Below are 14,426 nucleotides of genomic sequence, written 5' to 3'. Positions count from 1 at the left end.
CTCCAACTTTTATACACATGGTGAACATGCACACGTTTTTTCCCCACTTAAATTTCCATGTGTATGGGTTAATTGTAGAAAGGAACGGGACATTAGATACATATGGGCCACATCAGGTAATTTCATTTATAGATAGACTTGCCATTAAATTCAGTGGAGAGCATACTGCAATACTGGTGGCAAAATCCAGCCCATATCTATTAACACTACTAAAAAATGGCAAAATCCACTTTAAAACAGAATAATCCTTTGAAACTGCACAACCAGTATCTCAGTTCCTTGGTCTCTCAGATCTATACTGAATCTTCTTCAGTCATTAAGGTTTACTTGCATATTACAGAAGGAATCTCTCAGGCACATGATGATTCTTGGGGTGTCCTGTGCAGGGTCAGGAGTTGGACTCAGTGATCCTGGTGGGTCCCTTCCAACTCAGCTTAATCTGTGATTCTATGATTTTAAGCAGAACTATACCTGATAAGGAGTTCGCAGAACAGCAGATGTCAGGGTCATCTTTCATTTTAAAAGAATTAAGCCATATTTTGTGTGGGCCAGAAAGATTAATTTGTGAATATATCCCCACTGAAAAATGCAGCTGAAAAAACTGCATTAAAAGTTTCAACATCTGTCTTTATACAGTTTTACTTGCAAAAATCTGGGGCTTCAATACATTGCCTAATATTTGTACCATACTGATGTTTTCTACTCCTCAGACATTGTTAGAAACTTGAGTCAGAACTTTATATTGAAGGCAAGTGACAGTACTCTTTTTATATCATTTAAAAGATGACCTGACCAAAAATTTAACAGGATTCATAAAATCAGGGATCATTTTACTATTGACTTAACAGTACTCAGTAGTTTTGTATGTAATATTATAATTAATTTTCAACATTTTAGTACTTGTATTTATTTTTTGGTCAGAAATAGTAATTAAAATATTTTTTGATAGTTTATAGATGATACTCAACCTGTAAGTGTTAAAAAAACAGAATTATTTGTTTCTAATTATTAGGCTAACATTTTAATTACACAACTAAGGAAAGGCAGGGAAATGTGTAAATTCTCCTCCCCCAAACCCTATGTATTTCATTAATGTCATTTAAATTATACATTTTGAACTGTTTTATAAATTCAGTTACCAGTCACTACTTAGTAATTGACAATTTCTGAAAATTCCTGTTTCAGCAGAATTTTAAATGAAGGTGAAAGCAAGCCCTACATGCTTTCTACTTATTTGAATGTTTCTCAAGTATTTTATATTAAAAAACAGTGCCTCTGTTTTTAGAACTACTGCTCAGTAAAGTTGTTTAAACCATTTCTGGTAGCTAATGACAATTTTATATTAAATTGTATATTAACTTTAGTGAGACTGATTTTTTTAGTTGTTTACAGTACAAATACTTGTATTTGTTTTTTAATTGCAGTATTTCCATTGTCGCAGTAATTTAGTAAAACTCTGTGGCTGCCTTGATTTTTGACAGATTTTTGTTAACAACTGATTTTTAGGCAATTAGTTATATTTATGCATAAATCAATTGCACTATAATTCATGAATTATTTATTACAATATTTTCTAATGAATTCCATGTATTTGTCTTGTGTTGTAAATGTACTGTAATTCTGTTTCTTCTTTGTGTTGTTATATTCCTAAATCTGATTGTATGAATTTAATTGTTTAGTTAACGTGTTTCTACGTTGTAATTTGTAGTAAAGCACTTCAATGCTTTTGCACATAAATTTACAACACTGATGTGTGATTGATTTGCTCATTCAGTAAAAAAAAAAGAAAGAAACAAAAACCTGTACACTGACTTATTTGACTTATTCTTGAGGCACAAGTTGATTATCAGTGGCATAAGACGAAGAACTGTACAAATTATGCGCATAATGACTAATTTACTTTGAGAATTTTATCAGAAATAGTAGTTTTAAGAAAGGATGCTTTCTTTTCTCATAATTGATTAATTACTAATGAGAACAAAATCAGAAAATTAATTTTCTAACACCCCCTTTGGTTAGCAGCTAAAAATTACTAATAGTATGTAGCTTTTTTGAGGTGCTTAGTTACTTAATAAAGTCAGAAAACAAACATTTCTGTAAGACAGATTTGTATTTCTATAGTAGTTCCATTCTGTTTGTACGAGTACTTGAAACTATGTTCTGTTCCAGTTTTGTTGCTGTTCCTGGTCTGTACAGATCTTGCTAGAGTGCTCTATCTTCTCTCTGGCTGACATGACAAGGGAAGTTTCTCTTTTGGGAGTCCTCTCATAGAGCTCTTCCCTGATAGTTTTTATAGGGAGGCCTAGTTTTACTTCTTTATGTGTAAATTAATACACTTAAAGTCTGGGAATTAACCTTATCACATTGTTGCCTTTGTGCCATTTTTGGACTCTAGCAAATCCCCACTCCATGTTATTAACTGTCCCTATCTGCCAGAAGGGAAATATCATTTCACGCTTAACCTCGGTCTTGAGTGATCAGAAGGTACCAGGGTAGCAGCGCGTATTGATCCTCTCACCTCCCGACCCCGCAGTGTCCTGCCCGCTCTCTCCAGCCATCTTTCTGTGTCTGGTTTGGAGGAAGTGTGCAGTTTGTCAAAGGGATAGGTTCTTCCTTCTATGAAATTATTGCTTAAGCCTTCTATCCTGAGGATAGTCTAAACTACAGTGTGGCAACACAAATTTAAAGAGATATAGGAAGGTTTTAGAGAAAACTGAAGTATAATTCCATAGTTGTATTGAAAAGTTACTGAGAATTCGTATGTTTAAATATATTGACATCTCTACAGGGCGACACTTCAAGGAAAATTTGTTGCTTTAATGCTTGAATTTGTTTGTGTAGTAAGCTCTGCTCCCAAGTGGTGGCTGAGTAAGGGCTCCGTGTGTCTGTACACACTCAGAAGATCATTTGGACTGTGGTATTATCACAGCAGAATAGATGAAAGTTGTCTGTTCTCTGTCAGCTTTAGAAACTAACTCACGTTAAGGGAAAGCAGATTATAGACGTCACACAAGGGGGGATTATCAGGAAAGAAATTGTTTTAGAAGAATGTCTGTGATTATCAGACTATTGCTTTATACAACAAATTGATCTCCACATAGCAAATTCAAAAGTTTTGAGGCCTGTGGATGATTTGGTTACTCCCTTTGAGAAGGTTGTAAGGCTCCAGAAGTTTCTTCCACCAGTGAACAGACTTTAAATACCAGTTACAGATACAGGTCCTCTATAGTTAAAGCTCTCCAGTGAAACTATTCACACCTTGCAAGTCTAGACAGATAGAAAGGTACTAGTTTAAAAATTCAGTCCAAAAAAAAGACTGTGCTATAGCTTTTTAGCAAATTAGTACTTAACAAATTTACTCTGGTTTACAAACAGAATATGGAGGATGGAGGCCTAGTGGCATGTTGATTTTTTTTTTTAATCTGGCCTTTCAAAAATTAATTAAAATCATGGTGGTAGGGAGGGCAATTACCTTTTATCCTTAATTGTACTATTAGAATGAGCTTTCTTTTTACAAGTGTAGTGATTTGGATACCTTGTGACTCCTGAATTTGTTGGAGTAACATACTTTTCTCAGTGTACTGCTATTTCAAAGAGAGTCAAATCCTGACACTGACATTCCCTTGAATAATGTGGGTTTTATTTTAGATTGCAAGGGCAAAGAGGTTTTGTTTTCTTCTTTTTAAGACTTAATAATTTCAGATTAAATATTATCGCAGCTTCAACTAATACCATCACAATTATCTTACGCCTTTCTGAGTTAGTATCATTTAGATGCCTGGTTTTGAATGTATACCATTTCATACTGAATATTACAGGAGAAGGAAAAAAACATGAAGAATTATTATGTACAGTTGGCGGTTTTAAGCTCTAAATTTTAAAATCTGTCTAGGACAATAAAAATATTTATTTTTATAAGGTTGCATCCAGTAAGAAACTTGAAGCTAGAAGTTATTATTGATGTTTACAATTTTGGGTATGACTTACTTAATGAATAGGTAACCATATTTAAATATAGCACACTAAATTTTAAATATGTTTGTTCATTGATCAGTACAGTTGTAAAAAAATCAGAATGAAAATTTTTTTGAAGTACAGGCTTAAATACAAAAAAAATTACAGGGGTTAATATCAGGGAAAAAAGTTAGTGTCATGTTCAGAGTTTGGTGATATGTTTAAACTATACATACTTTTCTAAAACAGAATTCTTCCAACATTTTCTGCTCATACAATTGGTTTCAGTAAAACATTTGAACTAGGTGTTAACTATCTCTTGATAGTTGCTATCCAGCATAAGGATTTTGTATTTAATTGAAGAAATACCTGTATTAATTTCTACCATGGAAAATTTTCAGCTTTTCAGTATAAATGATTGATTAGGTAAGTAGTGACATTAGTTTTAATAATTTATAAGAAATTTATTAAATAGTTAAAGTAGTATTTTATAAGGGTTTTTTTTTTAGTTAATACATTTGAGAACAACTTCTCAGCAGTCCTTTGATATAGGCCTACCCTGTTTTAAGGATATTTAAAGGATATTAGCTTTAATTTTGGAAATTACTTATTCCAGTGGTGATTATCTTTTTTTCTCTTTAAGGAATCTGTGTGTGTGCACACACGTGTGTGTTTCATATATTGCAATGAAGAGCTTGTGATGCACCAATGCAGTTTTTTTAAAAATTGAAAGGGAAAATTTTACCTGCAAAGAGCACTAGGCTATTTTTTCCATTTTCTTTTAGCTTGTTAAGTGTTCTTTAAATATAGAAATTAAAATGTCTTTAGAAATATCTTTAAGTGTATCCTGAAGAGCACTCAGTACACTTGAGTATTTAAATATCAAAGAGTGGGATTCAGGAGAGATGGATCCATTCTTTCCTCTGCCACAGCCTTGAACCTCACTCGTTATCTGTGCCCCAGTTAGTAAAATGAGAGTAATACCAAGCTTGCCAGGTTCTTGGTGAGGTTTTCTTTCATTAATAGTTAAGATAGTTTGAAATACCAGAACGTTAACATTTTTGTAATTATAGTTAGGTTCAAGAAGCTGTATTTCAAATTATTCTTTTTGCCTTTAATTTTTTCATTATTATTTTTCTTAATGGTAGTTTAGTGCTATCACTGATAAGATGCACATCATTGCTAGTGACACTTGCAAGTATGTTTGAATACTGCAAATAGAACAGAACTGTTTTGTAAACGTCAGGTTTTTAGGCTTGAGTTTAACCGTTATAACAAACATTAGATGTGGTGTTTTACTGTAATTTATATTTTGTTTTGATTTGTTTTCATTTTCAGTTCAAGCTCAACAGCTGATGCAAATTCAGAGGAAACAGCTAATTTGGAAAAAGGAAAATCAACATTAAACAAAGTTTTGGAGTCTTTTTGTTCATATCACTGGCAACAGACTTTGGCTATGTTAAAATTCCTATTACAGGATGAAAATGTTTCTATAGTTTGCAGTTGCAAGCAAACACATTTGGTCCACTCTGAAACTCCCAGTTCCCTTACTGAAGAGGATGTTCACGTTCCATTTTGCAGTTGCAATGGACACATGCTGACAAAAAGGTGCTGTTCACAAAATCAAAGGCCAAACACTTGTTTACCACCTCTGTCTGTTTGTATTAAAGATTTCCATTCTTTGTCATGCCAAGCTGTAGCAATTGGATGTATTAAGACAATGGTGAACAAAGCATGTAGTTCTCCTAAGTATTGTGCTGACCAGTTGCAAAATTATAACAGGCATTCTGTGAAAGCAGCAACATGTACATATTCAGCTAAGGACTGTGACCTCTTAAGCAGCATTAAAAATTCAAACAGATCTCGCAGTCCATCGCCACCTCCACTATCACCTGTACACAGTAAAGAATTTGAATTTTCAGAAGGAATGGTTATGGACTTTCCCACTTCAGACAACAACAAGCTTGAAATATCCATCAACCAGCCTCCATCCCTCTTGCCAGCTGAAGGAAGCAAGGGAGAGTTTAAGGGTAAAACGTGCAAAGGAAAAGAGATTGATTATTCAGATGGAGCACTGGGATCAGCAGACCAGGAAAGCAGTGATGGTTGTATGAACTCTGAGAAAGGTGAACATTCTGCCATTTTTCAAGATTTAATGGACCGCATTAATGAGAAGTTGAAATCAATAGACACTACAGATCTAGCCACAAATCTTGTAAAACTTTCTAGCAGTGACAGGGCACCAGAAAATGATGTCAAATTAGGAGACTTCATAACTTCTCTTTTGCATAATGCTACGGCAAGCGATTACAGCTTTATGGAATTACTTCGCCAACATGATAAACAAGTGGAAAATAAAATTATTCAGACAAGATTTCGCAAGCGTCAGGAAACTTTATTTGCAACGTATAATTCTCCTGACTCACCAGTCATTCGACGACAGTCCTTGCAAATCAAGAGGGAGCTTGCAAGCCTTGATGAAACTCTTGTACGAAAAAAGTCAATTTCTGAGAGAAATGCAAAGAAATCTACAAAAAAAATTGATAAAATGCATCCAAGTAAAAGACATAGTTTTACTGTAATAGAAGACGAGACTTTGCAACATCTTGAAAGTAATCCATGTGTGAATTGCCAAACCAAACCAATGTGCTTTCCAGTACACCAAACAGAGTCTTTCAATCTACCTCTTACTAATTTTCAGACCAGCTCCAGCTTTTTAGTTCTTTCAGAAAACAGTGCTATTGCAGCCAGCCAGGCAAAACTCCCAAATACACAAGGAGATTGTGCAACCTTAAAAGAGACTGGTCAGATTCCTCTGAAGGATGAGAGTAATGAAATCTTGGGTAGAACTAAACGTAACATTGTGCCTCCTGGGTGGTACTCTGTGTATGTAACAAACAATATCATGTTTAGAAAGTCATCCAGTACAAAAAAGTCCTTGAAAAGTTTGGAAAAAATAAGAATAAATAAAAATCTTCATGCTGAAAGATGCAGTGACATAAATATAAGCAAAATTGTGAGAGACACAAATCTGCAAGTTGTTGTGGAGCGTTTAGAAGATACAATAAATTTATCCAGGAAGACTAGCAACTCTTTGTTGGATAGTTACGAAATGAGCCAAAAATTAAAAGATAATACTTATGAACAGGTTATGAACCCAGCTACTAGAAGGGGCTTACCTTTCACTCTGAGCGAAATGGGATGCACAGGACAAACCTTCCTTCCACATTCACATGTGCCAAGCAGCAGTAAAATCAAAGCAATTTGTGTTGCATCAAACACACAAGAAACTGTTATAGATCAAGAAATTAATGACGGCCTTTTGAAATCTCTGACCTTGAATTCAAGTAGTTCAGCTTCCAGTAATGGGGACTTGCATGTAACTTCTGAAGCCGGGGAGATCCCATCTCCCTTAAACTACTCTAGTCCTATTAAGCTTATGTTTGTCTCAGAGGTTAACAGTCATGAAGGAGTCAAATACACGTTGACATCTGCAGCTGCATCTACTAAGGGAAGCACAGATCTTTGTTTATTTCAGGGGCACACAAATGCTTTGCTAGATAAACAGGCCACAGGTGACCTTTCACAAGCAGTCTGTGTCAAGGGCTGTGATTGCAGTGAAAATGATACTAAGGAGAGGTCAAGCTGCGTTTATGCAGAAGCTGTTACAAGCTCTTGTCCAGTTGGTCAAATTAACATAAATGACTCAAAAAAAAATGATGAAGTTGTGGAGAAATCAAACAGTAGCAGTGAATTAGTTTTCAAAAGAAAACCTGGTAGACCAAAGAAAATAGGTCCTCAAGTAGTTAAGCAGGTTAAGAGACCGATTGGACGGCCTCCTAAACCAAAAGTAGACATGAGTGATAACACAAAACCTAGACCTGATCTTAGCTGTGGTGGTAAAAGCCTCAAGTCTGATGCAGCAGCAATGGAAGAAGTTAACAGCAACAAAAATATTACTGTGACAGTTGTTTTTGGAAGGTCAAGAAGAACTAAGAGACATGTTTCTGAAGGTAATCTAAATCTCATCAGCATTCTGCCCACACAACACATGGATTCTAATTTTGCCAATGATCCCAGCAAAGCAAGGCACAATGCAGAAACTGGAAATGCTTTGACTGAAACAGTAAAAGCCTTCCAAACTCCTTCTGCTGAAAAGGAGGTCTCTGGTTATGACTATGTCAGGCCTATCAAGGGTAATCTGGCATCACCACATCCTTGCAGCAATGTTATACGGCAGATTAAGAAACCATTAACCACTGTTCGAAAACCTGGCAGGCCAGCAAAAGTAAAAATTTCCGGCATATCAGTGACTGTCAGTAGACTTTCACCTCAGGAAAGAAAAGTGAGCATCAGCAATGGTTTGCCTCCTTTACAACAGCAGAATGTGTTAGAAAAAAACATATCACAGGAAAGAAAAAATCAACTGTGCAATAGTATGGGTCAAGTAAAGAACATGCAGAAAGATGCTAGAGAGGACGGATCACACAATGTTACAACAACGGTGTCAAGAAAACGTGAGATTCCATCGAGACACTCTGCTAGAGACAGAAAACCTTCACTGCATTTTTTGCATTCATTAGCATCTTCTAGTCCATTCACTTGTAGAAGTGCCTTACTACATAAATCTTACAAACTCCATTTGAAAAAAGCTAAAGAGCGAAAGGAAAAACTTACACAATCAAATCAGTGCACAGCATCCAGAGATACCTCAGAACAGAGAAATCCAGGAAATGCTAAAAAGGATCTTAAGGATGGTGGATTCGGGCCCATTAATGAGGTATCATCAGATCCCATTTTTTCATCAAATCCCTCTCTCAGGTGGTGGCCTACTTCCACTTCAAGTGACACCTTGTTGGAAGAGCTAAACAATAGATTTGAACGGATGACTAATACCTGGTTGAGAGTGGGGGGAAATGAGTTTGACAAACGTGTATGTGAAAAAAGAGATCCCATTGAACGAGACTGTAATACTGAAATGTCAGACCCTTTAGACTCCTGCCTTGTGGGACTTGAAACATCACCTATAAAAATGCTTTTCCAGAAAAAGTGTAATATGAATGAACTCTGCACCTGGTTTATGCAAACTACAGAAACACAGTCTCTCTCTCTTGTGAGAAAGGCAAATGCTCGCAATCCCTTAGAAGTAGTTAGTACTAAAGAGATAAAGACGGAAACTAAACAATCTGATCCTAGCACTTGCCCTTTCAGAAAGCACTTTAAAAAGTTTGCACTATCCTCCCCTTCAAAACCAGCAGGGAAATTGCAAATATTACATAACATGGTGAGGTCTCCAGTCTTAAGCATGAAAAGTAATTTCACTTTAGCCAGATTAAAAAGAAATGAATTTAAGAAGTTGCAGCGTGATAGGTGGGGACAAACAAAAAAGCTCTATAGTCAGGCTCCTGGAGGCTGGAAATCAAAAAAGAAAAATCTGCAGTTGTTTTGCCAAAGCCAATTGTTTAAGAGTACGAGTGGGGAAACCAATGATGAAACACCCAAGCTGCAGGAGAAAAATGCAGTAGAAATCCAGCCCACTCAGACTTTGGTAGAGTCTCAGAATAGCCTCTTGCCAACTGAAAATGAAACCAGAGATGCATTTGTTGAACAGATGATGGGATTGTCTGACTTTAACCCACATCCTGGTTTAGCAAATATACTTAAGTCACATTCAGAGGCAAATGGAACAATTCATTGCCAGCAAAATGTTAGAAAAGAACAAAATCAAGATAAACTGTTTCAAAATACTTGGAAAGCCAAAACCTTTAAAGACTGTAGGATATTTCTGAGAAAAATCAACCATATTGAGCAGCACAATTCATTTAAATTAAATAATGTCATTTATTCTCCTGAAGCTGTCGACAGTAAAAGCACTCAGACCTATATGGAAGAAAAAAGGCATCCTCTTTTAAGGTCCCATTCTACTAAACAAAATACATTAAAGAAACAAGAAAATGAAGTGGAAACATCTAAAGGATCTAACTCTTCTAAAGTGATTGAAAAGCTGGATGGCCAGTTTCACAGCAGAAAATTAAGTAGTTGTGTAAACCAGGATGATAATCCTGCTGGTAGTTCTGAAGGTCTTACTAGAATAAACAAAAGGAAAAGTCCACAATGGGAGACCACTGATACAAATTTAAGAAAAAGGCATAAGAGACAATCATGCAGTAGTGGACAAATGGCACCTTATTACCCAAAGTACCAAGTAGGTAAGTTCTTGTTCCCCACTTCATCTTAAAATTGAAATCCTAAAGAATTGGAGAAGTCAAACAACTAAGCACTTTTTTGTTTATTGCATGTTACTCATTTTAATTTCAGACAAGTCATGAAATCAAACATTGCATAACATCAGAATAATTCCGCAAGTGCAATTTTAAAATGTTTATAATGTTTTGCACCATTCTTTCAGCTCTGATAAGCTAACCAATATAGTTTAGACAGACAAGAAGTCAAGTTCTGACATTCTGAAGTCAGTCACAACTGGCTGTTGACTTCGAAGGACTTTCTTTCCATTGTGTAGTTTCTCATAGTGTGAGGAGGAGTAAGCTATAAAATAAAGCATAAATTCAGTGCATTAGCATATAGCTGGTTTTAAAAAATTCTCATTGGATGATTACTGTTACAAATCTGTAATAATTTTGTAATTTTACAGTAAAATATAGTATTTTGTACTTCTGAAAATTATTCAGACAAAGACCCATTTTAGTATCCTTTCCATGCCAAATGAAATCGGCTGATTCTAAAGGGTTTTGCACGTTGAATCCTTACACAGCAATTTAAAATGCAGAATTATTTTTCACAAGAACAGTATACAGTTACTCTGCTAAATACTTTGGCTTGGAATCTTTTTAGGCTAGTGTGAAATTAAATAATTTTTTAAAGATAGATATTTATAAATACATTGTAATACAACTGTGATCTCAAAAAGGCCATTATATTACTTAGAAAGAGGGCACATTTCTTAATTACTTCATAATTATTTCTTCTGTTGGGTGAAGAGATATCCTTAAACAGAAGTCTTAACTTATTTCAACAAAATTACTAAGGTGTGAAATCCTCGCCAAGTAAAACGCAACTCCTGCAATGTGATTTAAGTTAGTGCCTTTGTAGAAACAATATTGTATTAGCTAATCTGATATATTGGCTAAATATAAAAACCTTATTCAAAATATCAGGTCAAAATTTTAGATCCTCCTTTGTATTCTATCTTTTAGAAAAGGACTTCTGATAATAAATGGAAAGGTTAATTTAAGTTGTAATATAAACAATATAATGGCTCTTGTATGCTTTATTTCTTTTGTACTTCATGTGATATATAGAATTCTTCATATTAAGCTCATTCAGTATAACCCTGCTTTTTCCAAAGTACAGCGTTTTTTAATCTATGGACTACTCTTTTGTATTTTAATTCATTGATCTGGGGCCAAGCTTAACATAAATAACTTGTTTTTAAGAAGTTCAAACTGACACAAAAGTGCTGTTAAAAAAAAAACTAGGAAAGGCTAGAATATACGCATTTCTATATTACAAATGAAGAAAGAGCTCTCTCATACTTTTAACTCGTTGAGAAAATGTTACATTCCAATTATATTTATCTGTAAATGTTTTGTTTCTATGGTAATGCAAGACCTATTACTGTGATACGGTCTCATGTTAGTTTTAATTTGGACTGACTCAATTTTATCTACCTGATAACTTTCATCCTTTAGTTTTGGATTTTCGGGAAATCTGATAACTATTTTGATATTTTACATTACTTCATTTACAGTTTTTGTTCTTTTCCCTTTTACTCATGGTTTCTCATATCAGTCATTGTCTTCAGAAAAGCTATGATAGGAAATTAATTGATAAAGGAAATGTTAAAAGACAAAGAATGATGATTCTGGAATTGTCTCCACACTTGTAACCCCAGCTCTTTCTTAGGGGTACTATTGCACTATCAGAGGATTGTCTGATTTTGGAAGGTTGTCTTGTTTTGCTGTGTTGATTCAACATTGTGTACTTTCTGCACCAGCCAAGGAAATCATACAAATATTTTTAGTCTAATATAGCTACTCCCTAAAAAGAAGCAACATGATTTCTAGCTGTGCATGCATGTGACTTCAAATGTAATTCCTGCATCTGGGAGTTAAATGCACATGAAAACATCATGTTTCGTTCATGTGTTCTTTGGACTGTATTTTTGTTTAAGTGGTATCATAAATTATATCATTGTTCTGTTGTCATGCTTGAAATGTTGCTGTAGACACATTTATGGTCAGTATTTGAAGTTTTTCTTAAACTTGGGGTCTTACCAAATGTTCTTAAAGAGAGAGATGTGATGCTGTTTTATTGTGAAACATTGTGGCAGGTGGGCAGAATGCTGTTACCAAATTTTTTATGTACTCTTGGTTTTTTCATTAGCATGTGCAAGCAGGAATAAACAATTGAATTCTTCCAGCTCAAGGTAGTGTCCATCAACCAGAACTAGCCATGCACTCATTGCAGCAACAGAAAAGAGTTAATTGTGATTTCCCATTGCCTGTTGTATTCAAGATAAGGTGGCTGGTAGATACATGAGTCCATTTGATGTTTGTTTGTACTTCTGAACTGTTGCTTCCACAATGCATTTGATGTGTTGAGGGGCAGTTCCCTTTTACTCTAAATTCATCTTCTGGCACTGAAATGCTATTATTCTCCATTGTGCAAAGAAAATTACATAAGCATGTTTTTAGGAAACCATTTGTTTTCTTTTCATGAGAATAACTCACTTGTAACACTGAAGGTCACATTAACATGCTTTGGACTTGGGCAAAAGGTTTCAAGAAAGCCAAGCTAAAATACAAAAAATTATTAATCCAACAATAAAACTGGGATATGTAATATACTCCATTTTACAATCTTATGATGTACTGAGTATTTTAAAAATCTGCTTCAGAGGGTGTGGACTTCATGAAGATGGAAAAGAGACTGTGAACCTTCTACAGTAGCAGGCAGGGCTGACATCACAGACCTGTGCTCTTGCCTTCATATCAGGGTGGGAATTTGCATACAAAAGCTGGTAAAAATTGATTTCTATCACTTAAAGTTAGGATATTTTCATACAATGTGAAGTTTCTAATTTTCGTCCTTATATTTTCACTTTTCTTCAAGTGGTCTGGAGTTTTAGAACAGATCAATTGGATGTCAGCAGAGAATATGACTTTTCAATTTTAATTTTTTATTATGTTTGAATGGGGTTTTTATATTCTACCTTAAATCAAGTTTGTGCAGTACTTGAAAAGAGAATTTACTAATTTTTGTGGTCATTTCAAAGTTGGCTGCAAGAGTGAAGAATCATAACTATGAAAACTTCAGTGTTGTGAGTCTAATTGGTCTCTTCATTGTGCACATAAAATAACATCTGTATTAATATTACAGACAAACATTTTCTTAAACTTAACTTCCATTACTATAAGTTTAAGTTTCTTAGTTACTTTAAGTAACTTTAGGTAACTAAGTAACTTAGAATATACTTTAAGTTATAGTATAAGTTACTATAAGCAAAAAAACGGGGAAAATTTTGTGAATTCTTTTTTACACATCTGTGTTAGAATGGCTTTAATATTCCAGTATTGTTGCTTATTTGTCTCATGGTAGTGCAATCCAGTAGTAATAAAACTGCAAATGGGGATCACTTCCCTTTTACTGTGAATGACCTAGTGACAGACAAGATTGGTTTTAGCAGGTTGTTCAGCTTTCATGAATGACCATGTTTTACACCCCTAATGAGTGAGAAATTTAAAATACTGGGTTAGGAAAAGTGCAAAGGAGACAGAGTAACAGTCGTCCAATCTGTTGATTTTAAGAAGGCTCCTTTCACAAAGGCTTTTCATCAGAGGGTTACTTGGCTCTAAAATAAATTTCACCTGTGATGCAGAGTAAGCAGATAGAAATTTTCATACCTGTAGTTGCCAGACCAGAAGTTACCTTTTCACAGGCAGACATAAACCAAAGAGCATTAATAGAAATACAAGAGGAATATGAAATGAATGACTGTTCACAGTAAGTGGGCCATTTTTAATGCAGAAGTGTAAAAGCAGAAAGGTACACTTGATATATAGATGACTATACATGTGTAGTAAATCCTTACTCTTTTAATGAACTTAATGGTGTCTGCCTCATTCCCCATGATGGAACAGCAGCAGCTCCCATGCCACAGTCTAATGCTCCATTTTGTTTTACACTCTGGGATTCTACTTGCCAAATTACATACTCTTCTTTCCTTTTCTTTTTCTCATATCAGGTGATCTAGTGTGGGATGTGTAGGTTTTGGGTGCTGTTCAGTTTTAAGCTGTGGTTATTTGCATATTGCCTTAGAGTATGCTGTTACTCATCTTCTTTTGAGGGTTCTGAGCTAAGGATTTTTACTCTTGCTTCTTTGAATAATGGACTTTTTTAAAGAACTTGGCTCTGAGGTCTTCAAATTTCTTTACCTGCTAGGATATGTAGTT

The 14,426-nt window shown here is 34.8% G+C and overlaps 2 protein-coding genes across 2 annotated transcripts in view; both read left to right on the top strand.

The window, feature by feature from the left end:
- Window positions 1-14,426, top strand: part of LCORL (ligand dependent nuclear receptor corepressor like) — a gene marked incomplete at both ends in the record, with an annotated part of 81,179 nt that overhangs the window by 54,227 nt on the left and 12,526 nt on the right. The window lies entirely within an intron of this gene.
- LOC311152937 (uncharacterized protein) lies at window positions 5,675-10,547 on the top strand (the record flags this gene model as incomplete). Its single annotated transcript, XM_084204401.1, has 1 exon — window positions 5,675-10,547. One exon carries the CDS (start codon window positions 5,675-5,677, stop codon window positions 10,190-10,192), a length of 4,518 nt encoding a protein of 1,505 aa, XP_084060527.1. The 3' UTR covers window positions 10,193-10,547.

Source organism: Fringilla coelebs (genome assembly GCF_963513975.1).
Source record: "Fringilla coelebs genome assembly, chromosome: 4".
Classification (NCBI taxonomy): domain Eukaryota; kingdom Metazoa; phylum Chordata; class Aves; order Passeriformes; family Fringillidae; genus Fringilla; species Fringilla coelebs.
This window is presented reverse-complemented; position numbering and strand designations above follow the sequence as displayed.